Below are 21,691 nucleotides of genomic sequence, written 5' to 3' on the forward strand. Positions count from 1 at the left end.
TGTTTGCTCATGTTGGGATAGCTACAGAACCGTAGCAGGGCAGACGGGCTATTTATAAGCATATCAGATGTCAGCTGAGCTCTTTGCACTTTCTATAGATCATACATCAAGTCTAATGAGAAGGCACGCAGGCTGAAGGGAACAAATGAGCACAGGTTAAAGAAGAGGTGTCCTTTTAATACGATACATATGGGGAAGAACAGCAGCTGGCCCTGTGCCCAGGACTACTTACAAGGCTTCTGAAAGCTGAGCAAGATCACTTTACTAACACCACTATGAGAAGGGAGGACTGAGAATGGTGGTTGTGATGATGGTTCTGCATTATTAGACAGAGAATTGTTTGCTCCTGAAAAAAAAGGATCCAAACCTAGTCATAGATGTTTCATTATGTTATCTTCTAAGGTCACGCTGTGCCTAAAAACATAAAAAGCCAGCTAAAGGGTTAACTCTTTCTCCAAAAGTACTACAAGAGAGCTAGAATACAGATTTAAGCACAGACAAAAGATGGTAGTTGTTCCAATTAACGTTCCAGCTAGCATCTGCTCTTTTTAATTAGTTGAAGTCTGGTTTTGTCTGGAGGCAGAACTGCTGAGAAGAAGTGTGCTGGCTTCTTTTCTGCTTAGCCGGCTATTCTGATCTCTTGGTCTTTGGAAATGTCTTCTCTGTTTCACAGAGGCCAGAGCCTATTGTGCATTGATACTTGGTACGTGCCCACAGACTGTGTACACGTTTCACTGTGAGGAGCTTCAAATCTGTGTTTCCCACTGGAGGGAAAACTAACACAGGAAGATATTTTACAGATGTCCTCTCCCTCCTACAGACACATATCTGTACATTGCTTCACTTACTGGCAACTCAACTTTTTTCCGCAAACAGGCGTTATCATAGAGCAGATGCAGGTGGATGGCGAAGGGTTCCCCAGGACCTGTTAACCTTCCTGTTTTGCTTGAAGCTCGCTGATCCTTCACCTCACTCTTTGTAACAAGACCTTTGAGGATCTGCCTGTTTCAATTACACACAGATGAATAATTTACAAGTCATGGCTGTTGTAATAAACAAGTCCTCCTGCTCTGCCCAAGCACTCGACAGCTTGTCTTAAATTTCCCTCACTTTGCTAAAACTTCCATGACTTAAGCAGTATGTAAAAACTTTTAAAGGAGAAGCTGATGAGGGAAGAAGAGCAGGGTGGCATATCACAGCAGCAAACAGCACTCACAGCAAGTATTCCTCTTATCTCCGAGCAGGGCATTGACCTGTTGTACAAACTCCAGGTAGGAAAGCCACTGGCAAAGCAACCCCACATGTAATATTTACCTAAGAGGAGATATTTCAGTGGAAAACAAGCCACAGGATCTGCTGACATCCTGGTGGGGAGAACAGCGGGCATTCACACAGGTGCAGGCAAAGGAATAGGAATGGGATGTGGAAACTTTCTAGCATTTCCAAGTAATAAAGCTGCTGTTGCGTGAGGAGCGTGTTTGTGCTGTCTGTGATTCCAGCTAAACAGATATAAGAATGTGGATTTGGGGCTTGTCCCACCAAAGACCCACTGCACAGTATCGGCAAAGTCACTTTGCTTCACTGTGCCCCAGTACTCCATACTTAAAATAGAAATGCAAACAGGCGGATCCTGCAAGAAAACAGCCAGTCTGGCACCGAATGTTCCTGAACCATTGCAGCCGGTACCCAGTGATGCCTCATTCTCTGGCAAGGGGAAGTGGATCCCATGAGCTACCCTGGGGATATGAGCCACAGTTTGGATCACAGATAATAGTTCCTGTACAAGCTTCTCTGGAGAAGAAGATAGACAGGACTGAAACAGCTCAGGAGCAAAGTGAATAACAGGGTTGTTTTTATCTTTAATACATTCCACATGAGCAGAAAGAGTTTGGAGCCATGAAGCATGTGCTTCCTTTTGCAGCTCTTAGAAATCAGCATGACCCATAACTTTATGAATCCTTTTTGGTCTGCTCCATATACCCCTGTTGAAGGAAACTGTGTGCAGGGCTTGCAGGATCAGCCTGTTTTACCACCACGAAGCTGCAGTTTCATTACCTCCCTAAGATGATCAAAGCACAGGCTGTCACCGAAAGGGGCAATTCCATCTTCCCCCAGCCCATGTGTCCCTCTTCCTCAAGCCATCACGGTGATCATAATAAAAAGGATCTTTTCCTCAGGCAGGGTATTTTTCAGTTGGATCGGTTCCTGTGCAGTCACTGCAGCTGTAGTTTTGCCACAAAGCAAGGGCCAGGAAAAAGGCTGGAACTGTGCCTTAAGAGCTTAATGCAAAATCATGAAGTTGCAACCTCAGGTTCCTGGTCATTTGTCCCTGCAAATAGCCTGGATTTATAGCCCTGGTTAGGAAAGTCTCCTTGGCTGTAGCTTTGTGGCTCTCTTTACAATGGGCCGAATGCAAACTCCTATGTTCCAAGTGTACCGAGCTCTGAGGGAAGTCTGGAACTAGTTACAGTTTTCAGTTTGGGATCAGGTCTAAATGGTTATTTAAAACTGGCCTTGAAACTGCAACCATATAATTTATTTATATCCTTACCCGAGCAAACCATGGGGGCTCAACCCACTGAGCCCAAGCTCAGCCTCCCAGATCTCACCCTCCACTGGTTGGAGAGTTTGTGAAATCTCCATCCTCAGAGGTTTTCAAAACAGCTGGGCAAGGCCTTGAGCAGCCTGATTGATAGGACTTTGATGTTAGCCCTGCTTTCAGCAGGAGGTTGGACGAGAGACCTCCAGAGGTTCCTCCCAAATGGTATTATTCTGTGATTCTGCCATCCTCCACTGCATTTGCATCAGGTTCTGCTACACCACCGCCACTCAACTGATCAACAAGCAGTCACCGCATTGACTGATCCAGAAGTCAGGGAGCCTGAGTCAACCGAATCCTCATGGTGTTGGCTGCATTAGCTCAGGAGCTAGAGCAAAGCACAGAACTTATCTGCGTGCAGTTGTCTGAGGAGAGCACTGCTGACAGTCACTACAAGAAAGACTCCTTGCCACCACAGCACACACTAAAATAAGCTTTGCATTGCAAAAGAAACTGGCTCGGATCTGGCAAGGATCCCAAGATGAAGATTGCAGAACGTTTTCTCTTCTTCTCAGCAGGAAGGAGTCTGCATTCTCAGCAACAACGAGTGTGAAATACAAATCACTGAGCACTTGCTGCTTTTTGTCCAAGTCGTTACACAGCACCCATGCGTACCCACAGTAAAAGGACAGGTAACGGGCTGGCTTGTCATTTCCACATGGCCCTTCAGAGATTTTAGCAGCTTTCTTCCATTAGACTGAGATCAGATCAGTTGAAAGAATGCCACAAATTCATTTGGGATGAGACAGCCCAGGAACACACTGGGGGCTGGCGACCAGTGGTAGGACACAAAGACCTCGGTGAGCCCTACTCCATCAGCCTGTTTGCAAAGATACGAGTTGAGCTCACAGGTCTTCTTGCAGACCTTACCCTCCGGAGACACTTCTCCTTCAACCCAGAGAATAAGCCAGGGTTTCCTGGTGCTTGTCAAGCCCGGAGACCTCATCTATAAGGTAAAAGGGGCATGGAGAAACAGGAGTGGGAAATGTGGGTCACTGAGCCAAATCCCCAGCCCCGGCAATACAAGGTTGCTGCCATCTCGTGGCTGGTTCTGGCCGTGCAAAGGTTACGGGACATATTTTTCCAGCTGGAAAATTTTGCAGTGAGATAAAATCTTTCCTGGAAGTAAGCTTCAGCTGGAGGGAGCAGGGGGTGAAGAGCAGTGCCAGTGGTTAGACCCCATAAGTCCATGGCACTTGGGTATCACAACTTTGCTGTTGACGGGAGGTCTCCTGCTTACCTTCTGCGCTAGCTCCTTGCCCCTGTTTGGGATGGTTCCACCCCAAGCCATAGTAAACCTTTTTCTGTCAGGCCATCGCTTGCTTGTGCCCTATAACCTAAGGAGACAGGAGACATCCCTGTTGCTGTCGAGACGCCCTGGAGTTGCTGCACACATGCAGCAGTCAATGCGTGTGGCCGTTCAGCCCGGCCTGCACGACGGTCTGGTGCTGGGAAGGGAGAAGATCTGCAGGGAAACAGAGACATACTGGGATCAGACGGGGTGGATATGGTCACCAGTACTGTTTCTTTTGGCGTCTTTCATTGAGCTGTGGTGCCGATGCAGGGATTTGTACTGTGAATAAAGTACAAATGGAGGAGAACCACATGGTCACTGTTTCTCCCCCTTTCAGCCGCTCTACGGAGCTCAGCAGCATGCACAGACCTTGCAAGAAAGTGTATGAGCAGACATATATTCCCCACGGGATGTCCATAACCATCTCGAAGCTGCTTCCCCCCAGGCAGGAGAAAGGCAGGAGAACAGGGTCCCAAAGAGACCCACTGGCAGAAGAACGTCTCCTGACAGCTCACCGGAGACCACACTGAGGCAGAGAGCCGGCTGCACTGCCTTCAGCAGAGCTCTTACGGCTGTGTCTTGCAGGTACCCGCTTGAGGAGCCCTCCTCCTTCCTTGTGTCTAACCTTGGGAATAGGGTCCGACTTCCCCTTCTCCCTCCTGGGATGCTCCGGGTTCTGCAGCCACACAATTCACCAGGCAACAGAGGAACAAGGGCTCCAGAAAAAGAAAAAAACTGGCAATCCATTAGTATTTCTGTGGTGTTTGCTCGTTACTGCCAGACTTTTCTCTTTGGTGGTATGTAATGTGGCTCACATCGCAGAAACTGAAGTGAAATACTTAAATAAATGAGTCGCCCTTGAGAAGACTCCAGGCAATGGGGAGACGACTGCTCAGTGACCTGGGCAGTATCCTGGCTACACAGGGAGTTTTCCCTAATGGTAAGACTACAAAGGAATATTTATTTATCTAGATACCTATTCAGCTTTCATCTTTGGCAGTGTTTCTCAATCAGCCATTTCAAAGTGTTTTGCCAACACTAATTAACCCTCACGACACCTCTGTGGTAGGGATCAGCATCCCCACGTCACAAATGGGGTGACCGAATGGAGGAGACAACTAACCTCTTCACACCACAAACTGGCTGACCAAGGAGCGGAGGAGACAAGTAACCCCTTCAAGAAAGAAATTAAGGGAGCAAAGAAATAACGATATCCTGAAATCCCAGTCCCATGTCCTAACAAAACCACCCTCTAAAGCCCCTGAAACCACAGATCCTGCTGGAAACATAAGCAGCAACCTGCCATTCTTACCATGCAAACTGCCCGTCTTTCTCAGCTGTGCACCAAGGAAGCACTGTCCAGACATTTAATAAGCCCCCAAAATGTGGTGCCCTGAAGCGATGTTACACAGCCCAGAAATCTCTAACGGGCTGCAGCACTGGTCAACTGTACAGCCTATGCCACCAGGCAGATTTTCCCATGATGTTGCACATGCTATTTATTCCATTCATTAACCAAGTTAATGGTGGCTAAGAATAGACCCCAGATGTCCTTCTGGCCTTAATTTCTTTGCCCTCAAGGAAGTGCAAAGCCTAAGCAAGTGGCTTACAGCATGTGTGGGACATGAACAATGAACCAAAGCTACGAAGAGCTTGCACGTTTCCAAGGACTCACAAAATATATCTCTGCTTTTAAATAATCTCTGTTCCAGTTTGGGCAGATAAGTGTTTAGCAAGGATAGCACAGAACAGAGCAATGGATATATCAGTGTATCATTCATTAATACAGAGATTAAGCCAGACAGAGCCATAGCTGTTCAAATGTCTTAGTTTTCTGTTATCTATTTCTGTGATGTTACCACTGCTGCAAATTCGCAATTCTGTAATAAACTGGTATTTCTGAACAAAGACCATTTGATATTATGCCTTTAGAAAAATGCATCTTAAGTACAATTTATTCCTGATAATTTATATTTTTTTTTGGTCTCATTTTTATACATACTCCCCAATACATTTGGGAAATTTCCCAAAATATACTAAAGATAGCACTACGGTTTTCTGCATCGCTGCTAAAAATCAAAGCATTCATGTGCAGAATAAAGAGAAATTTCTTTCTGTATAAGCATTTTCCTTCTGTTGCCTGAATCCAATCTCTTGATAATCAGCAATTACAGAAAAGAACTATAACAATCAAATGGGAGTTTGCACTTACAGAAAATCATGCTATTTATCGCATGAGTTATTCAGATGGAGAAAGCTGTTTGGAAATCTATTGGTAAATGAAAGAAACTGCAATTTCAGAAAGCTGAAATCATATTAATAGAGAGTCTAAAGAGTCTAGAGAAGAACACGATCCTTTTGGAACTGATTTGGTCTTCTCAGAAAGAGGAAAGAGTAAATATGGGGATTAAAGGACCTTTTCCTCCATTAAAATGTATTACTTTTTTCAGCTGATATTTTATCAAATCATCTTTAGAATTATATGATATTTTGGAAGGTGCTATTTGGGTTTCTGTAGCAGTATTGACTTGGGGAACCTCCAGTAAATGAAAGTTCATTCACCCATACCACACACAGTCTCCAAACTGTGACTGTTCAGACTTTACAAACGGGAAGACCAAGGCAGAGCCTATGAAATGATAAATTACAGTCATTTCCACAATCAGGGGCTCCGGCTCCCATTTCCTCAACCCACCGCTTTGCTTGCAGGGATGGGGTTAAATACCTGATTCCCAGGCCACGTGGACTGAAATAATGAATAAAAACCCCAGCAAGCCAGAGAGACCTCTCACACCACAGAAGTTTTCTTCCTTTTCCACCCAGACATCTGGTTTGAACCTCAGCGAGCTGCCCGCTCGAGAGACCTACCGATGCGCCTACCTTGCAGCCAGGCAGGCGATTTTTTGCGAAGCCTCCCGCGGTGGCCGGGCTCCGGGAGGACCCGCCTGGCTCCATCGGGGTAGGGACGCTTGTCCCGGCCGCAGGACACCCAGGCCTAACGCCAAGAAGGGAGGGATGGACGGATCCCTGCCGTGCCTGCGGGATCCGATGCCGCCCGGCAACGGAGCGCAGGTTTCCATGGCAGAGCAAACAAGAGCTGAGCTGAGCTGCACGGCTTCCCAACCCACGTCCACGTCCACCTCCACGTCTGACCACGGCCCCCCCGCCGAGAGGAGCCGGGAGGAGCTCTCCTTTGGGTGAGGAACCACAAAATAAAGGGGTGAGGGCGACCACAGCCATTTCTTTTCTTTTTTCGACATGAGGTACAGTGACTCGCTCAGACGAGCGGAGGTGCTGGTGCGTGTCCCCAGGAAAGCACACGCGCTGCCCACCTCCTTCTCTGTGGGCGAGCGGGGGGGGAACGTATCGGGAAATGGGACACAGCCGTCCCTGCAAGAGTTGCTCGGTAGCTCAAAACTTGGAGTGGTTTCCCAGAGCTTCCTCGGCAAGCAATGGTATCATTTAAATCATTTGAGTGTGTAAAACATAGGCTTATCCAGTGTGCTGGGAACACAGTGGATGGATTCTATTGTAGGGCTTTTTAGAAATGTTTGCATGTTTACTTTGGCATATTTTTTTTCTGCACAGCAGCTTGATGCTAGGGAAAAGCACTGAATAAATGTTTCAGTAAATTAAAACCATGAATGCCTTATCTATTGATTCACATGCTACTGGCCATCGGTATGTAGCTACTGAAACAAAAACGTCAGAGGCAATGAAATATGTGCCAAATGATTCTAACAACAACAAAGCAATTTTTTATTTGCACTATTGAGCTTAATAATTATAATTAGCACAACTAGTGCTTCTGTAGCTTTTGGCATTATTTCCAAAGTGATGTGCAAACAATCTATTAAAAAAACCCAACAACCTCAAAGAAAAAATACCTTGATAAAATGAATATTTATAAGTTATTCTTAGAAAGAGATTCCTATACTTTGCTAAAATTATATTATAAAACACTTCTTATCTCAGAGGCTTGCACTGACAATTACTTTCTAAATGCCAATATCCTCTGTCTAGACCTGCTTTTCAGTCCCATTCCCTGTAGCAGGAATTTAAATCAACCACATGAACAAGAAGATTTTTATGAGAAGGGGTTTAGATTACAGAAGTCAAGGTGAGTACTAAGAGGGCTGAACATCCAGGTGTTTGCTGCAACTGCTCTGCATATTTCAGAAAGTGTATTCTCCAAAGTGTATTTCTCCCAAACTCACATCAGCAGCAGGGATTATGTTGTTCCAGGATGTAGGTGAGGGACCCCTAGAGAAAAATATCCCATTAAGTTATGCAAAGTTCAGAGACGTGAAATCTAAGCAACCAGTCAAGGAGGCTTTTGGAAAAGGCACTTCAAGAACTGAAAAGGAGAGAGAAAACATTTGGGATGTATTCAGACAGCCTAAGTTCTACCTCAGCCTCTGTGCCTCATCAACAGCGAAAGTTTGACACCTCCAAAGAATAAGATACTAATTGGGCAGCTGCAGAAACACAGCCAATAGGAAACACGACGCACCAAGGACGTACATGGAAATTAGGCCAGATGAGTTTAGCTCAAAAGACATAAAAACTGGAGGCTGTTCAGAGCAAAAAATGATGCTCTAAAATAGCCTTAAAACGAGTGCAAGCGGAAGAGGATATTTTCTGCTGTGTCTTATACCAGTGCAGATCAGGAATGGTCCCAGCAGCAGAATTGCATCAATTGAACTAATACCTCACTGGACCCAGCTTGCTGCCTTTGTTGATTAAAGGATAACTTTAACAATGGTCTACCTGTTCTTTGTAAGTGAGATCATTACAATTATGCCTTTTCCCCTAGGACCCATAGCAAAGACTACAAAAAGAGACTGGATTCAGAGAAGCAAAAAACTAACCTTCAACAGTTCGCCAGCCTAAAATTAAACACGACAGAGCTCCCTGCAGCATGTCTGTGCTGTCCAACAATCATTCAGCCTTATCGCAAGAAACCCACAGTGTTGAAGCAATTACTGGTAAGAGCTTTAGGGAGTAAAAATGTTGCTTGTGAACCAGCGATAGGAGGATGAAAAAGCATGGGTGTGGATCAGAACTGGAGATGTGGGTGGAACAAGAGGCAAGGGACTTGAGTCGCTTATCTCCAAATTGCTTTGTCTTTGCTTTCCCATCAGTGTGCGTGTAAGGAAGACTGTGTTTTACACAGCTTTCACATAAGCTAGGGATGAACATCTCCTTCTTGGGGTCAGAACACAAATATTTTCCAGTTTACGGAAGATTTTGTTAATTCCTACAGGCACAAAAAGCTTAGTGGTTAAGATCCAGAAAGCCCCTAGGCCCATCACTGCTGTAAAACCTACTGCACCAGTTACTGGCAGGTCCCAGCCGATTGATTTAGTTATGATTTTCCTTGGGCCAGGGTCAAAGATGCCATCCCTACATACAGAGTCAACATCTAAAAGCCTCGCTTCCAAACCTGGAATGGAAACCCAGCTTGTGCTGTCAGGTAAGGTCACGATGCTCTGGCAGCTTTTCATTGTTAGGTCAAAGGAGAGGCCTGTATTCAGACTCTTCTGCCCACAATCAGATGAGATGGGTAAAATAGCTCCAGACTTACAAAAATCCCTGGCTGAAACACTGAGTTGATCAGCAAATATGGTCAAGTGACATAAACAATACAAAAATCTCAGTAATACCACTGGCTTCTTATAAGCTCTATCTAGCTCCCTGCTCTTGATTCAGCATTTAGACATCTGCAGCTGTGAGCACAGCTGCGCGCCCTTCAGGCATGATGCAGCAGATCAGAGTTCCTTTTTACTGGGTCCTAATACTCTGCCTCACATCTTCATCCAATTTTTGCAGAAAGCCCAGAAGAGGATGAAGAAAACCCAATGAAAAATCCATTTACAATTCCTCCAGATATTGATATTTTTTCAATAAGGGACAAGGAAAGAAAAAAGGCTAAGGCGGTATGTATACATGCTTTAGGCCAATGTATATACAAACAGGTCACTAGGGCAGGCAACCAACCAATATAATACCAAAATTTAGCGCATGAGAGAAATAATAGCTGCCAAATTCAGCTGGGATTCCCCCAGACCAGCTTCAAGTCCACTGAATTCCATGATGAGAGATTAACTTCACCAAGAGCAGATCTGAGCACAGGCTTGCTGGTTGCTAGGGCAAAATGTGGATATGGTCACTTTGTTTACTTACTTCAAGGTAGATTTACCACTCATTCCTGTTCCTGGAGAAGATACCTGCCAGTGCTATTAGCGTTGATTTCTACATAAAGCTTCAGTGCAAGATCTCTTGCTTTCCACTTCAACAGGCTTGGCTTTCTGCTTGGGAAGCTGTATTCCAATGTTTGGTGTACATTGAACTGCCAACAAAATGAATGCCTAGGAAGAAGGATGACATGGGTTTCATGCCTTAGGTTTCTCTCCTTATCATAGGGAATTGCAAACCACCAGACCAGAGCTGGGTCTCAGGAATGTCTTTTTCTTTCTTATTTCTGCAATGGCCTTTCCTTAGGGCATGCAGTCCAAAGGGGGTGGGAAGCCACGGAGATGTTGTCACATCTCTGAGAAGTCTGATTGTTTCACATGGTTGCCAAAGCCAGGCTGTAGTGTGGAAGCAAGAGGTCTTTGTTTCTAAATCACAAAGGGAGGGCTCCAAACAAGGTTAAGCAAGCCTCCTCACCTCACACTGATGACTGATATAGTCTGGTTTTTGCTTGGGTTGAAGGTAATATATAAGTATGAGGAAGGGCTTAGGAAGAAGTGCACTAAGGATGTCTGCTGACTGATGTCCTCAGCTTAACCCATGCCCAAGCTGTGCAGACAGCAACGAATTACACTTCAGCCCACATGCAAACACTGAGCATTAACAACCTTTTACACTCCAGAAAACTCTGGAGTGGGTTTGAGTAGATCCTCTCAATCTGAACTTGAAGGTTTACATGCCTTTGTGCAAGTTGGACTGAGTTGGTATTGAACATTGGGCTGTCCTGTTGTTCCCTTTCACTAGGGGGCTTGAAGGATGAATCTCCGAATATTTCCATTCTCTCCCAGGAATAATCCAGGAAGAAAAAATGAGGACACTGTGTAGGTACAAACTGGCACAGCTGATGGCTGGATGCAGAATACAAATCAAGAAACCAGTGAGAACAAATGCTAAGACATGAAATGTTTTGGTTGCCCCAAGAGAGAATATCATTGGGATTAGTCAGATAAACCAGGCAAACATGCATCAGCAGGGTATCAGTAGCCTGCAAATTTCTAGACTGTGAATAACCACTCATGTCTTTAAAAACCACAGCAAACAAAGCATACAATCAAACTGTCCACATAACTGACTTCTCATAGGAACGTGAAAGGATGAAGACCATGAATATCCATGAGAAAATGACTTACTCCACTAAAATAAAAGCAAAGCAAAAAGGGTTCAGGAAAGCTCTGCAAAAGGAGGAAGAAGAGGAGGCCAGAAAACAGGCAACAAATGAAGAGAGACTGAAAACTCTTCAGGAGAGTCTTTCGTGGAAGATAGCCATTACAAAAGGTGGGGGACAGTCACTATCTTTGTAGTGGTGCTGCTCAGATGGGTAACAGCCTAAAGCAAAAATTAAAGAGGGGATGGGAGTAGCAGTTAGTCTAGCTGACTTTGGTGAGCTCTTGCAGACACAATAGTTATATGCTGCATCTTGCCAATCTCTGTGTGGCTGGGCCATCTCCATCTCATGCATTTACATACGGAGCATGTATCACCTCCACTGCAGCAGCCTGGGTTCCACCATCCCCTGTGGCCTTCACAGTAGCTGGGAGCTCTTGGAATCAGCTGGGAGTCAGCTGAAAGTTTGCAGAAAAAAAATGTGATGGAGACATTTCTACTAAGCTGACCTAAAGTTGGATTTTAGTGGACGTGGGTCTAGATTTTCTGCCTCTGACATGAGGAATAGCTTTGCCATTGATGTCTAGAGGACATTGACCTTTGTAAGGATCAGATGCTCCACTCCATTCTACCTGGTTTTACTCCACAAAAGCCCATATGAAACTGATCCTAAACAAGGTCAAAACTATATTAAAATAACCAGTATTGCTGGTTCCAATGTCAACCACATCCATGCTCACAGTAGCCTACATATTCACTGTGTTCTACCTGGGCCATATTTCCCCCTCTAGTCTGATCAACTTTATTTCCTAATTTCAGATTACCCATTAGAAAAGGAGACCTTCCGTGACTACATAAATGACAGAAGAGAGATATTTTTACTTGAGGTACTTGGCTTTAAGAATGTTACTTTCTGTTAATTTAATTATTCTTCCCTGTGCTGCTTTGTTACGTTTTTTCCCCTCCGAGATGCATTGCCTAGAGATCATACGAAGGAGGCACATCAGACCTCATGAACTGACTGTCCAAGTCCTGTGTTAAAGATATTCATAGTCTAGAGCCCAGTTATCCCCAATCAAGAAAGAAAGGAATATAGGTCATTTGCACCATCCAGTAGCAGCCATGCAACCATTTCATTTGTGAGATGCACAGACATACTGATCTTTTGGCTTCTGCTGCCCTATACGTAAATTATAGCTGGGAGCCATTCTGACCTCAAAATAAGGGAGCTGTGCAGGAATATCCCCCTTATTCACCTCTAATATTGTGCTGTAACACAACCAAATCAATCTTTGTCAGCCAGGAGTTAATGCAGTGCTGGGACTTCTGGATTCCAGCTGTAATTTCACTGCTTATTTGCTATGTTACTTCTGAAATATCTCCTGGCCTCTATGTACCTAGTTTGCATTAAGATCCATACCTTGGTTTGAAATTCTTACCCTCTCCACCAACAGCTATCGGGTAATAAGGTAACCAAGAACAAAGCTAAACCAACATACCTTTACAATCAACCAGCTGATGTGACTGTGTTGCCTTTTGGGTTCATTTCAGTATGCCATGGCAGTAAAGCGAGACGAGATTCAAAGGATGGAGAACGTAGCAAAGAATGAAGAAAGAAAACTGGAAAAGGCTGAATACTACCTGGAGAAGGATGCTGCCATGTTTGATGAGTTCCTGAAGGAGAACCATAAAAACTCTGTTCAAGCCCTGAAAATGTAATGGAAGTTGAGGGAACCACCCATGCGCTCTTTGGCGCTGACACGAGTCTTTTGCTTGACCTCCCTGCAGGGCTTTTGCTAGCAAATACTCTGTGTCTGAGTTTGCCCAGAGTTTCAGTGCTGATGGCACTTCCTCCCCACGCATTCAATGAAAAAGAGGAAGGTCAACAGCTGGAGAATCCCATCATTGCAAAAGCCCTTGGTTTGGCTGCAGCAAGGAACCTGCTGTTGACCCCGCCACTTCCATTCTTCTCCCAACACCCTTAGGAGAGGGAGATGCTTCTGCCCAACCCCTCACAGCAGGAGCAGTCCCCTAAGTGAAGCAAGTTGAGCTCTTTGGCCCATTACAGGTATTACAAGGGCAAAGTGGCAACTGAAGCTCAGCAGCAGCCAAATTAGGGAGGCCTTAACCTGGGAGTGTTCCGGGGACCACATACTCTCTTTGGCAAGACAAGCAGGGCCTTCAGGCAGGAGAGAAGCATCACCTGGGATACATCTATAAGAGAGATTTCTAGTGCTCCCCCCACGTCTTTTTGTCTGTTTTATATGCACCTCAATTCACTACCCACTTACTGCTAAATTGCTTTATGGCTTACGTTTATGCATTCTTCCCTAGTGCCGAAAAAGAAACTGCAGCAAAGACAAAGAAAATAACAGAGATCCAGGCGATCACTTCCCAAATAGAGGACCTCCAAAGGTAATGGTTGCACACTATATCTGCCTAGTCTTTAACAGCCCCTACAGCGCTTTACCCTTACAGCCCTTGGGAAAAAAGGGAATCAGGGAAAAAGACTTCTAAAAATGTTCATTTTTAAGACTCATAATGTTTCAGCTTTTGTTTTCCAGATGCTGGCTTTGTTTCTAAAACAACTCAACTAGTTTTTAAATGGTGTTTTTTAAAAGTATAAATATTCCAACCCCAAAATTAAATCCCTAGTCTCAGATTAAAAACCAAACAAAACTAAGTAATGCATTTTAATGATGACCTAGGGAAAGAAAAAAAATAAAATTATAATTCCCAGTATGAGTTGAGCTGGCAAGATTTCTCACTAATTTTCAAGTAAAAATTCCCAAATTAGCACTCCCAGTGCCTTAGCAAGCGTCCAGCCACAGAGATGTGACCAGACAGCTTCCACATGAGGAACTACAGAGAGCACACAGGGCAGGTTCCCATTTGTCTTTGCATGTCCATGAAGACATGTGCCCTCTTGTCCCTTCTGTGGGTGAAGCTGAATATCCAGAGTTAGAAAGAACCTGTTCAAACAGGGGCTTTCCTCCCTGCTAACAAACTTTGCCCACTTTTCTCAACCCAGTGATATTTCCAGATTCAAGAACACTCTGCAGGAGTACAAGATGTACAGGGACTTCCTCTACCGACTATCTCCAAAAGAGTGGCAGGAAGAACATGGGAAAAAGCACACAAAGGAAAAGGATTTGAAAAGAGCATCCAAAGCTAATGAAGAAAGTGCCTTGCCTCCCACCACTGCAGAGCAGGGTGAGTGCCAGGGAAGAGCTGCCCACTCCTCCCTGGGACAGCCCCATGCTCTAAGCGTACATCTCTTCTTGTCTCCAGGCCAGGGTCTGACAGCCGGGACAAACGCTGCCAGTCCCTATGGTCCCAGTCATATAGATGTGCCAAGTTCCCTGCTGTCTTCAAAAAGTTTGGATTTCAGGTCATTACATGGGATCAGGCCACAGCTCAAAAACTTTCTGAAGCCTCTATCAACAAGAAAACTGTAAGTACAAGACCATGCAAACAACAGACTTACGTACTGTAGAGAACACTCAACTGACGGGGGGGTCTGCGTAGAGGAAACCTACTCCTCACCTTTGCTGCGGGCGTACTGAGATCTGAGTCTTACTGGAACAAATCAAAATACCAGCAGAAAGCCATCAGGTGTGCAAGTCAGTACCTATGTACCTACTCCAGCAGAACCCCATCCTCAAATCCTCTGCTGAGAGGCCTGCCCAAAGAATTTGGGTCTTGAGGTAACCCCAGGAGGAATCATAGACCTTGGGCATTTGTCCTGCAGCAGAGCTTCTCTGTGGCCTATTTGTGGCTGAGATACTGGTTCGCACTGTCGGTCGCAGCTGCCATGCAAATAGCCGCCTATCGTTTTGCCATTAATGAAGGTCCAGGGTCCCTGCAGACCCACATTGCATTGACTGTCCACTTTCAGTAAGAGCCTTCGGACGGTACGTGCTGGGATGCAGGCAGAGGAACCCTGCTGGAACGTAGGCAGGGCCAGCAGAGGAGAGGCAGGCGGGGTATGAGACAGCTAGTACCAGCTCCAGCTTCTTGAGGCAAAGAAAGCAATTGCCTGGAAAAGCAAAGCGTGAGTGGCTGGTGAGTCTCCTAAGGCCAAACAACCCGGCTATCGATAGAGTTTGAAGTCATCGCTTGCAGGGCCATTTCCTCCACCTCCACTCGGAGCGTTGCAGGTGCCGGGTTCTCCCAAGCGCGCTGCTGCGTGCCACCCCTCGTGAAGTCACTGCAACTACTGGGCTGCTGCCACATGGCAGGAACGATGCAGACGCAAGCGGGGCTGGCACTAAGATGATGCAAATGGAGGTTTTTCACCCCTCCATGGCACAGGGTGACAGATGCAAGTGAAGGTGATGGGCAGGCTCTGCTGCCAACATCAGTCGGGCACCTCGTGCCCTGCTCTTCCAGCTCTTGCGCTAGCTTGCCCCCGGGGCTGAGCAGGGAAGAGAGAGGCCGCGCTGCTGGTTAATGGTAATAGGCTGTGCAGAGGAAGAAGCGCTCAACAACCTTCTCCCAGGGCAGGTAAAAACTGCAGACTCCTATGGTGGCTACACCATGTTGTTTAGGAGCAGTACCATAACCCACACGGAGCACAAGGCTTTCTCTACACTTGCTGTGCTGCCGCCTAAGCCTTTTTAATAAGGCTTTTAACCTCTGCCTTCTCATTGCCCAAGAGCGAAAGCCTCCCATCGAGTTTAAAGGCGTTTGGATCAACACTCCCAGTTCAGGCTCATGCGTCATGTCCTGACCCTGCTGGGCAGCAGAGCCCGGAGCAGATCAAAAGGCAGCTTGCTTGTGGACAGACGTAGCTCCCATGCTGCATGTTTGTGCGACCCCTCGCTCCTACTGACCCCCAAATAGCCCACAGCCACAGGGGGCCAAACATGTGAATGCACAAAGGACCGTTCAGGAGCAAAGAGCAACAGCAAACAACAACAGTGTTCCTAATTCACTAACAAGGTCTCCTTTGAGCTATCATTTCTCTAAGGGCCTGATACACAAAAATGCTTTTTCAGAAGTTCGTTGGAGGATGCAGAAAGCGAAACCTGCTCGGACGAAGATGAGGTCAGAAGTCTCATGTTGAACTATTTACACTTTCTGTTTGTGTGTTTGTCCTCTGTCATTTATTGATGTTACTGATTTCTCACACCTTCTAACCATTCATTATGGTATTGAGGAGTTACTGTAGCCACTAATTATAAATGTCTGTTTATACATTCATAAATGTTCATATTTTAGCAACATCTGTTATAAATACCTTAGTTTAACTCTCCTCCTCCACTTTCCAAAAACCTACTATCATCTCAAAGCTTGCCATCCCCCAATGAGATATGATATCATATAACGGGAGATTTTGAAACTAGTGAAGTTACCGTTTTATGTCTCAAATGGAAGTTTTCCCACTCACAGATGTTTGTACCATGTTTTACTCCCCAAAATGCAACTTGTTTGGGGTGTGAGCTACTGAGGCAGCGTAAAGCTACTCACATGGCAGGAAGGTGGGAGACATTTCTAAGTGGACAGTCACAGACCTCACTGCATAGGAGAGCATTTGAACAGCCAGGGCTGGTGCAGACCAACCTCCATGTAGCTCAATGGAAAAGACATTAGAGGAGGACAAAACCTCATCACGTGTGTTTTCCACTTCAGGAGCCTGAATTGTATTTTACTGATCCCCAACAACTGCTGTCTATTTTCACGGAGATGGAGGAAGAGAACTTGTCCTTCATCCAGAATTCCCAGGAGATTGAGGAAAGTTTGGACAAGGCCCAACATACTTTCATCACTACACATGAAAGCACGTAAGTGTGACCCTACAAGTGGTGGGAAGGGGTCCCTGTGCCCCAGCTTTCAAACATAAGTGACCGCCTCTTCCCCCCACTAGCACCTCACCATCAGGCCGCATGCTGCAGAGCACACATCGTGCTGTTCACGCAACACACAACAAAGAGTCTCTTTCTCATACCTTGGAGCCCAGCTGCAGCCCATCCAACTCACCATCTTGTGAGCTCCTAGGAAAGTGTCCCCTCTATGTAATTTAGGAGAGGACTTGGGCTTGGCACTAGTTCCTTAGTCCTCACGGCACAGGCTGGGGAACTGATGCATTTAGCATGCTGGAGTGGACATAAGCCAGAGGTATGGTGTAATTCTCATAAAGAAAGATCAAAGGAAGAAACAAGGCATGTCCTGGAGTGATCCAGACCAGCACCTATTTCAACTCAGTGCAAACCCTTCCTAGAGGAAGCCAGCAGGAAACCCCAGTCTAATTGCGATATAGTATTTCTATGGCAGGTAGGCACACATATTCCCATTTGAAGTGTAGCTTATCCACTTATGAAAGTTTGTAAAGGTAATCTACTTCCCCCATTGACTTATTAAAAAATCCTGAATGTTTAGCTATGGTACTTATCCCTCCCCCACACCAGCACAGTAACTTATTCCAGAAAAATCACAAGTTCCTCTGCTCGCAGAGTTGTGGGTGCCAAGTGTCCCAGAAATGACATGAAGTGTTACCCCCATCTGCTGGCAGCAGGAGGGACGGTCCCAGGCTGGAAAGCAGCAGTGGAGTCGTGTGTTTCAAGGATGCCATTTTGAAATATCTCCTTTCTCTTCTGGCCTAGGGAGAAGGAGTTAGCAGAGCTGAAACAGCAGGTAGACACCCTCAAATCTTCCATCGCCAAGGAAGAAGAGAGAGTAGCAGATCTGAAACTCAAAGTTCACCTCTTTTCCTCTGGAGAATGCAAAGCTGATGACCAGGTACATCCTGAGATCAAGGCAAGGGGGGTTAGCGAGCTCGTAAATGGTTCCTCTCTGCCGGCCGTACCCATTCCGGGGAGAAAAAGCAGTGGGTCGCACTGGGGAGGGATCAGCACAGTTTCTCAGCAATGGAGCTACAGCAAGGGCAGGTTTGGGGCACTGCTGAGGCAGCAAACTGCGGCAAATGTGCCTGCTCCACGCAGGTGCTACGAGGTGGGAGCAGGGCTCGCAGGGGCAACCGGGCAGCTGCAACCTGTCCCAGGCCACAGCAAAGCTGGGAAGACGAGACCAACAGAAGAACGGCTCAGCACAGCCATCTGTCCCGGGCACTGGTGCTAAGCAAACTGGGAAACAAGCAACTGAGTCTTGTTGAGGGAATTAAATTGTACTGATTTCCTTTGCTTTTGGAGGGGTGTTGTGGTTCTACTGGGCAGAACCCAGCCGTGCCTCTCACCTCTCCTCTCCTCTCTAGGACAAAATGCTCACAAGCCTGAACAAGAAGGTGCTGGAAGTCTATTGCGACTGCACTGGAGAAAATGAGACAAACCTGCAGACTCTGCAGATGCTAATGGTGATAGAAAAACAGCTCAATGATTTACTCGACAACCTAGAAAAAATCCCACCAGCAAAGATAGAACAGGCTGAGAAAGCCAAAAAAAAGGAACGGAGGATAAGGTAAGACAAGATCCTCTTCTGGAAATGGGGTGTCTATTTTTAAATGTTGACAGCCAAAAGCAAAGCCACTGAAAGAGTCACATTTGTCAGATCAACCCAGGGAACTGTAACAGCAGTCTGAAAGCCCATGTGACCAATCCATCCCATTTTACTTCTGTAAGGGTTTCACATTTATAGTACTTGCATCTCCCAGTCAGTGAGCAGCAGCCCACAGCCACGTTATAAAAGACCTGCAAGCTATATTAGAAAAGGGCAAAATCTGGAAGAATAAAAAAACCAACCAAACAAACAAAAAAACCAAACAAAACCAGATTCAATTATGAGAATCATAATTTTAAGACAATTTGCAGTCACAGTATTTAAACTGATTAAGTAGAAAATTACTCCTCTGTAGTTATTTAACACACTGAAAGTCTGACATGCCCTGATACTTTGTCAGGCTTCAACAGGTACCTGAGGGCATTTGTCCACAATGCCAGCTTTCAAATGTTTCTTCTACAAAACTCTTAAGTTTAACATGTACCATTAAATTAAATAGAAACCAGCTAACACATAAAACTTAGGTTCTGAAATGAGACACATCGCTTTTGGCTCAGTTACACACATGAAATTTCCCCTCGTAAGTAACAAAGATGCAACTGGACAGTTGATTGTATCTGGCCATCCTCAGGTGAATCTGACCCAGCAGACAAAAAAAAAACCACCACAAAAATAGTGTGAGGATTTAAAGCCCGAACAGTGATATTTCCCTCTTACTTACTCTCTTTACCTTTGTAGTAGAAAGGGTTTGATGCTTCTTCCTGATGTTCTGTGAACAGTTTTGCACTCTTAACTTACAAAAGAAATAAGACATACATTTATTCTACTCTGGGGATGGAGAATTCAGGAAAGAATCTGACACACACCCCATGTGCCCCCCAAATAAAAAGCAAAACCAACCAACCAAAAAAACCCTTCAAAGAGCATTAAAAATTTTCCTGAAGATCACAAGATTAAGAACTCACTTAGTCTCCACCACAGCATTCCATAGCTTCAGCCCATTGCTGCTCCAGCGCTTCATTTCCACAGAGAATTGGAGCCAGTTACCAGTATCAGCCTCCGCTGTGCCCATTTAGGCCAAGCATAGCTCCATGGATGTAAAACCCTCCCACTCACATCTGTACGTTACAGAATTGGTTGCACTGGTGAGAACTTAAGACAAAATAAGCATCGTTCACCCACAAAACTGGTAAGCATCCTGATCAACTGTAGAGCATAAGTCACCTGCTGAAGGTGGTACAGAGCATGTCTGTAACCGAGAACAACCGTCCGACATCTCCATTTGCAAAGCTTGACATGCTTTTTCCAGCTCCAGAAAGAGTAGGACCAACTGCAGCAAGTGTTTCCGTCTTACCACCCTCACAGTAACAAATTCCGGTGTCAGCTATACCCAAACCCCTGGGCTCCAGTGGTCGTACACTGGAAGATGCAAGATTTAAAGTAAGACGTAACGTGAGTTGTTGATGCTGCGTGTCAAAAGCATATTTGGTGTAGCCGTACACCACATTTAACCCATCCTTTATTTGCTCCCTTCAAAAGGCTCAGAGAGGAAAAGCTGAGACAACAGAAGCAGCAGCAGGAGGAAAGGTTGCAAAGGGCCCTGGAAAGATCGCAGGCACCTGTAAAAAAAGTAAGTACAGCAATCCATAGGAACACCTTGCCTCAACAGCCCACTTCAGAGAAGCTGGGGATACTTGAACATCAAGCGTTTAAGGGAAGAGTGTTACTAGGGGCCTCTGTAGCTGGGTGGGGATGGCACCCATACTCAGGTGTAGCCCAATTTACAGGACTAATGTCACTTAAGCAACTGCTGGGAAGTCGGTTACACTGCGAGTTATTCCAGCTCAGTGTCCTTCCATCATCCTTCTCCGATCCTTCTGTCTTGACCACATGGCCCCTTCCATTACTTGCCAATATTCTCAGTAAGATCATTTCAACTTGCTAACTTGGCAGTATTAAAAAAAAGCATGAAAATCAGCAAATGAGAGACTGGGCAGCAGCAAGACACTCCCCACAATGGCAGCAAGGCCCTAGATCAGCTCAGCCCATACCATCAAACCATACCATTTTTGGCACGTTCTGCATTACTCCAAACTAAGCGTCGGCTGCTTCAGAGGCACAGCGCAGAGCATCAGGCCACGGCTCCTGCTGCACATTTCACAGGTCAACACCACAGCAAGGACATCCCAGTGCTCAGTCACACACCAAGCCGGTGACGGCATGGGCGATTGCCAACAGGCCCTGCCCCTTTACCCGAGGTAAAATAAGAGGGTTCTGCAACCTCCCTCAGGTATTTTCTCGGACTTGCAAATTCCCTTCCTTTTGAGACAGTACAAATAAGGATTTAGTCAGAAACCAGTTGCAGGCGCAACAGTACATTGTAGAAGCTGAGGCATGAGCACACGCACAGCCTTCAGGTGCTTGATACTCGTTTTCTAACAGAAAAACCCACTGAAACCTGCCTAGAAAACAGACAGCGAGGTGCCACGGCCCCACGCAGCAGGAGAGCCTGGCAGCACGAAGCAGCTTTAGCTGCGTGGTTCAAACGTGCTATTCCAACACAGCACTGATGCGCACACCTCTTCTTCCTCTGCAGAGCAGCAGGAGGCTGATGTTCCGTTCCAGCCCACCTGCCAGGAAGGAGAAGAAAAAGCACAGCCAAGAACAAATGGATAAGGAGAAGGAAGAACAACTCTATTATTTCACTTGACAGCACAGCCTTAACCACAGCATGTAGGGCTGATGCTGCTCCAGAAAAAGTTTTTCATAGATCTACATTCTGTTAGTCTTTGCCCAGTTGATGAACTTCACGGTCCCATGAAACTCTCTTCTTCTCCTACCTACCCTAAGATCTTCTCTTACCCGAAGATCCCAGGGAAAGTTGCTGTGGCAGGCAACCCCTTTCCCCCCTCCTCCATTGATCTTTTGCCTAAGAAAATAAATTAAAATCTCTCCTTTTGCTAGCAACAATGCTTTTCTCATTC

At 45.7% G+C, this 21,691-nt stretch overlaps 1 protein-coding gene across 1 annotated transcript; it reads left to right on the forward strand.

The window, feature by feature from the left end:
* The first annotated feature begins 7,456 nt into the window (after positions 1 to 7,456).
* CFAP100 (cilia and flagella associated protein 100) lies at positions 7,457 to 21,666 on the forward strand. The gene is made up of 14 exons (XM_049826945.1): positions 7,457 to 9,369; positions 9,726 to 9,832; positions 11,231 to 11,423; positions 12,072 to 12,139; positions 12,804 to 12,967; positions 13,587 to 13,667; positions 14,284 to 14,465; positions 14,544 to 14,706; positions 16,253 to 16,301; positions 16,887 to 17,038; positions 17,858 to 17,993; positions 18,466 to 18,668; positions 20,247 to 20,337; positions 21,304 to 21,666. The coding sequence occupies exons 1-14, from the start codon at positions 9,264 to 9,266 to the stop codon at positions 21,415 to 21,417; spliced, it is 1,809 nt and encodes a 602-aa protein (XP_049682902.1). The 5' UTR covers positions 7,457 to 9,263; the 3' UTR covers positions 21,418 to 21,666.
* The last annotated feature ends 25 nt before the right edge of the window (positions 21,667 to 21,691 follow it).

Source organism: Accipiter gentilis, chromosome 23, assembly GCF_929443795.1.
Source record: "Accipiter gentilis chromosome 23, bAccGen1.1, whole genome shotgun sequence".
NCBI classification, from domain to species: domain Eukaryota; kingdom Metazoa; phylum Chordata; class Aves; order Accipitriformes; family Accipitridae; genus Astur; species Astur gentilis.

What these genes read in the sequence shown, in the direction of transcription:
- CFAP100 (XM_049826945.1), top strand. Translation starts at nt 9,264, where the DNA reads ATGATTTTCCTTGGGCCAGGGTCAAAGATGCCATCCCTACATACAGAG. An exon ending in GAAGATAGCCATTACAAAAG is followed by an intron (nt 11,424 to 12,071) that starts GTGGGGGACAGT and finishes TCCTAATTTCAG; the next exon opens with ATTACCCATTAGAAAAGGAG. An exon ending in GAGAGATATTTTTACTTGAG is followed by an intron (nt 12,140 to 12,803) that starts GTACTTGGCTTT and finishes GGTTCATTTCAG; the next exon opens with TATGCCATGGCAGTAAAGCG.